Source organism: Vitis vinifera, chromosome 14 (genome assembly GCF_030704535.1).
Source record: "Vitis vinifera cultivar Pinot Noir 40024 chromosome 14, ASM3070453v1".
Lineage (NCBI taxonomy): Eukaryota > Viridiplantae > Streptophyta > Magnoliopsida > Vitales > Vitaceae > Vitis > Vitis vinifera.
The window spans coordinates 25,873,464-25,877,553 of NC_081818.1; the positions used below are offsets into that span (position 1 = coordinate 25,873,464).

General features: G+C 40.2%; 1 protein-coding gene across 1 annotated transcript; it reads left to right on the forward strand.

The window, feature by feature from the left end:
- The first annotated feature begins 222 nt into the window (after window positions 1-222).
- Window positions 223-3,884, forward strand: LOC100854351 (receptor-like protein EIX2). The gene has a single exon (XM_003635264.4). The coding sequence runs from the start codon at window positions 366-368 to the stop codon at window positions 3,408-3,410; it is 3,045 nt and encodes a 1,014-aa protein (XP_003635312.1). The 5' UTR covers window positions 223-365; the 3' UTR covers window positions 3,411-3,884.
- Window positions 3,885-4,090: the final 206 nt, after the last annotated feature.

The window sequence follows — 4,090 nt, forward strand, 5'->3', positions numbered from 1 at the left end:
CATCATTATATAATAATATGCCCACTTGGGCTTTGTGTTGGAATAGTGGATTAAAATCTGAGTAGTGACTGGGCAATTGATTTTTACCATTTTTCTATTGAAGTCCATTTCCTGAAGAACTTTCAGTGATTTGCTAAAAAAAAGGGATAAAAGACTTCAAGAAAAAGCAGGCTTAGCTTTGAATAAATAAATAAATAAAAAACACCAGATAAGTTTGATAGTGGAGTTTCTAACTTGTAAGAAGCACTTTCTTTGTCATTGCTATCCTAAACCTCCACACATGATCTCAATTGGCTTATAAAAAGCATTTGTATCAGTATTTTGTGCATTCCATACATACAACTTCTGGCTGCAGTTCTACTTTCATGGCTAATATCAATGCCTCCATTCATTTCCTTCTGCTTATTTTCCTCTCCTCCACTTTTCTCTATCTTGAAACTGTTAAACTTGGTTCCTGCAATGGCGTTCTCAATGTCACCTGCACTGAAATTGAGAGAAAAGCCCTTGTTGACTTCAAACAAGGTCTTACTGATCCTTCCGGCAGGCTCTCTTCTTGGGTTGGCCTGGATTGCTGTAGATGGAGTGGTGTGGTGTGCAGCCAGAGGGTGCCTCGAGTCATCAAGCTCAAACTCCGCAACCAGTATGCTAGAAGTCCGGACGCCAACGATGAAGATACCGGTGCTTTTGAGGATGACTATGGAGCAGCTCATGCATTTGGTGGCGAGATAAGTCATTCTTTACTTGATTTGAAAGATTTGAGGTACTTGGACTTGAGCATGAACAATTTGGAAGGACTCCAAATCCCCAAGTTCATTGGATCATTCAAGAGGTTGAGATATCTCAATCTCTCAGGTGCATCCTTCGGTGGAACCATCCCACCCCACCTAGGGAACCTTTCTAGCCTGCTCTATCTTGATCTCAACTCATATTCTCTTGAATCAGTTGAGGATGACCTGCACTGGCTATCAGGTCTTTCTTCTCTGAGACACCTTAATTTGGGAAATATAGATCTTAGCAAGGCTGCAGCTTATTGGCATCGAGCTGTTAACTCCCTTTCTTCACTCTTGGAACTACGCTTACCTAGATGTGGGCTTTCTTCCCTTCCTGATCTCCCTCTTCCATTTTTTAATGTCACATCCCTTTTGGTGCTTGATCTTTCGAACAATGACTTCAACTCGTCGATACCTCACTGGTTGTTCAACTTTAGTAGTCTTGCATACCTTGATCTCAACTCCAACAATCTTCAAGGCAGTGTTCCTGAAGGATTTGGTTACTTGATTTCCCTTAAATACATTGATTTTTCTTCTAATTTATTTATTGGTCACTTACCAAGAGACTTAGGAAAGCTTTGCAACTTGCGAACTCTCAAACTATCTTTCAACAGCATTAGTGGAGAGATAACTGAATTCATGGATGGGTTGTCCGAGTGTGTAAACAGTAGTAGCTTAGAGTCTCTGGATTTGGGGTTCAATTATAAACTGGGTGGGTTTCTTCCTAATTCTTTGGGACACCTAAAGAACTTGAAGTCTCTTCATCTGTGGAGCAACTCATTTGTGGGGTCAATTCCAAACTCCATTGGAAATTTGTCGTCCTTGCAAGGATTCTACATCTCTGAAAATCAAATGAATGGAATAATCCCAGAGAGTGTTGGCCAACTCTCAGCATTGGTTGCATTGGATCTCTCAGAGAATCCATGGGTTGGTGTTGTGACTGAGTCTCATTTCTCCAATCTCACAAGCTTAACTGAGTTGGCAATCAAGAAGTCATTTTTAAATATCACCTTGGTCTTCAATGTGAATTCTAAATGGATTCCTCCTTTTAAACTCAATTACCTGGAACTCCAAGCATGCCAACTAGGTCCCAAATTTCCTGCATGGCTGAGAACCCAAAACCAGCTGAAGACAATAGTGCTCAACAATGCTAGGATTTCAGACACGATACCTGATTGGTTTTGGAAGTTAGACTTGCAGCTCGAACTACTGGATGTTGCCAATAATCAATTGAGTGGGAGGGTCCCAAATTCATTGAAATTTCCCAAAAATGCTGTTGTGGATTTGGGCTCCAACCGCTTTCACGGTCCTTTCCCACACTTTTCTTCTAACCTGAGTTCATTGTATTTGAGAGACAATTTATTTTCTGGACCAATACCTCGGGATGTTGGAAAAACCATGCCGTGGTTGACAAATTTTGATGTCTCTTGGAACTCTCTAAATGGTACCATTCCCTTGTCTCTAGGTAAGATTACGGGTTTGACAAGTCTGGTTCTCTCAAATAATCATTTATCTGGTGAAATTCCTTTGATTTGGAATGATAAACCAGATTTGTACATTGTTGATATGGCAAATAACAGCCTATCTGGTGAGATTCCCAGCTCAATGGGCACCCTGAATTCACTTATGTTCTTGATACTGAGTGGCAACAAACTTTCAGGGGAAATTCCTTCTTCACTGCAGAATTGCAAGGACATGGATAGTTTTGACCTTGGCGATAATAGATTATCAGGAAACCTTCCATCATGGATAGGAGAGATGCAATCATTGTTGATTCTACGCCTGCGATCAAACTTATTTGATGGAAACATTCCCTCCCAAGTGTGCAGTCTTTCCCATCTTCATATATTGGACGTCGCACATAATAATCTGTCAGGATCCGTTCCTTCTTGTTTGGGAAATTTGAGTGGCATGGCTACTGAAATCAGCAGTGAGAGATACGAGGGCCAATTGTCAGTTGTGATGAAAGGAAGAGAACTCATATATCAGAATACTCTGTATCTCGTGAATAGCATTGATCTTTCAGACAATAATATATCGGGGAAGTTGCCTGAACTAAGAAATCTTTCAAGACTTGGCACCTTGAACTTGTCCAGAAACCATTTGACAGGAAATATACCAGAGGACGTTGGGAGCTTAAGTCAATTAGAAACTCTGGACCTCTCAAGAAACCAGCTCTCTGGCCTGATTCCACCAAGCATGGTTTCTATGACTTCCTTGAATCACTTGAACCTATCTTACAACAGACTATCTGGTAAAATTCCAACAAGCAACCAGTTCCAAACCTTCAATGACCCGTCCATATACAGGAATAACCTTGCACTCTGTGGGGAGCCTCTGGCAATGAAGTGCCCAGGCGATGATGAGGCTACTACTGATTCTTCAGGTGTGGATAATGAAGATCATGACGATGAACATGAAGATGCGTTTGAAATGAAGTGGTTCTACATGAGCATGGGGCCTGGATTTGTAGTGGGATTTTGGGGAGTTTTTGGCCCTTTGATAATAAATAGGTCTTGGAGGCGAGCCTACTTCCGGTTCCTGGATGAGATGAAAGATAGAGTTATGGTGGTTATCACAGTGAATGTAGCATGGCTGCAAAAGAAATGCAAATGGGAAAGAAAACATCATCGAACTTGAACAGATATCCATCAACAAGGTTTCTAGCTAAAATAACAGTCTATGTGTCAGTGATTTGCTTCATGTGCTTCCTCCTAACACAATAAAACATTGGTTAATTAGGAGCTTTTCTTCCAACCTTGATAGACTGATATATCTGCTTGCATCTGTGGTATTCTTCTTCTTCTTCTTCTTCTTCTACAGGTTTTTCTTCCGTTTGATTTAGTGAAGTAGCAGAACCTTAGCCCCCTGCTAGGCAATCTGATAACTTTGCTGAACAGTGGGAGAAGTGGATTGCTACCTTGCATCAATATACAATCTCAACCCCAGATGAAAGTTGAATTGTAAGGTGTGAACCTCCAGCTGCATTTTGGGATACAAACACCTTATATGCTTCGTAAATTTTTGTGGCTAAACTATCAACTATGTATGATATCCAGAGAGCTAATGACTATTACTGCTAAATCATACTTAACCCTGATGATATCATACTTATGTGATGGACTGTGTATGTATTTTTCTGGTGGTGAGCTGCCATTCTGATTTGTCGGACAAGATTCAGAGGTTCTGTAAAGTCTGAAGTTTCACCAGGCTCATGTAAAACTCTTTTTTTTTTTTTTTTTTTGCATTAAATAAATGGACGGACAAATATTTGGAAAATCTTTTAAAATAAAAAAAGGAGATAAATTCATGGTTAAAAT

Coding starts and splice junctions, on each gene's coding strand:
- LOC100854351 (XM_003635264.4), top strand. CDS start 366: ATGGCTAATATCAATGCCTCCATTCATTTCCTTCTGCTTATTTTCCTC.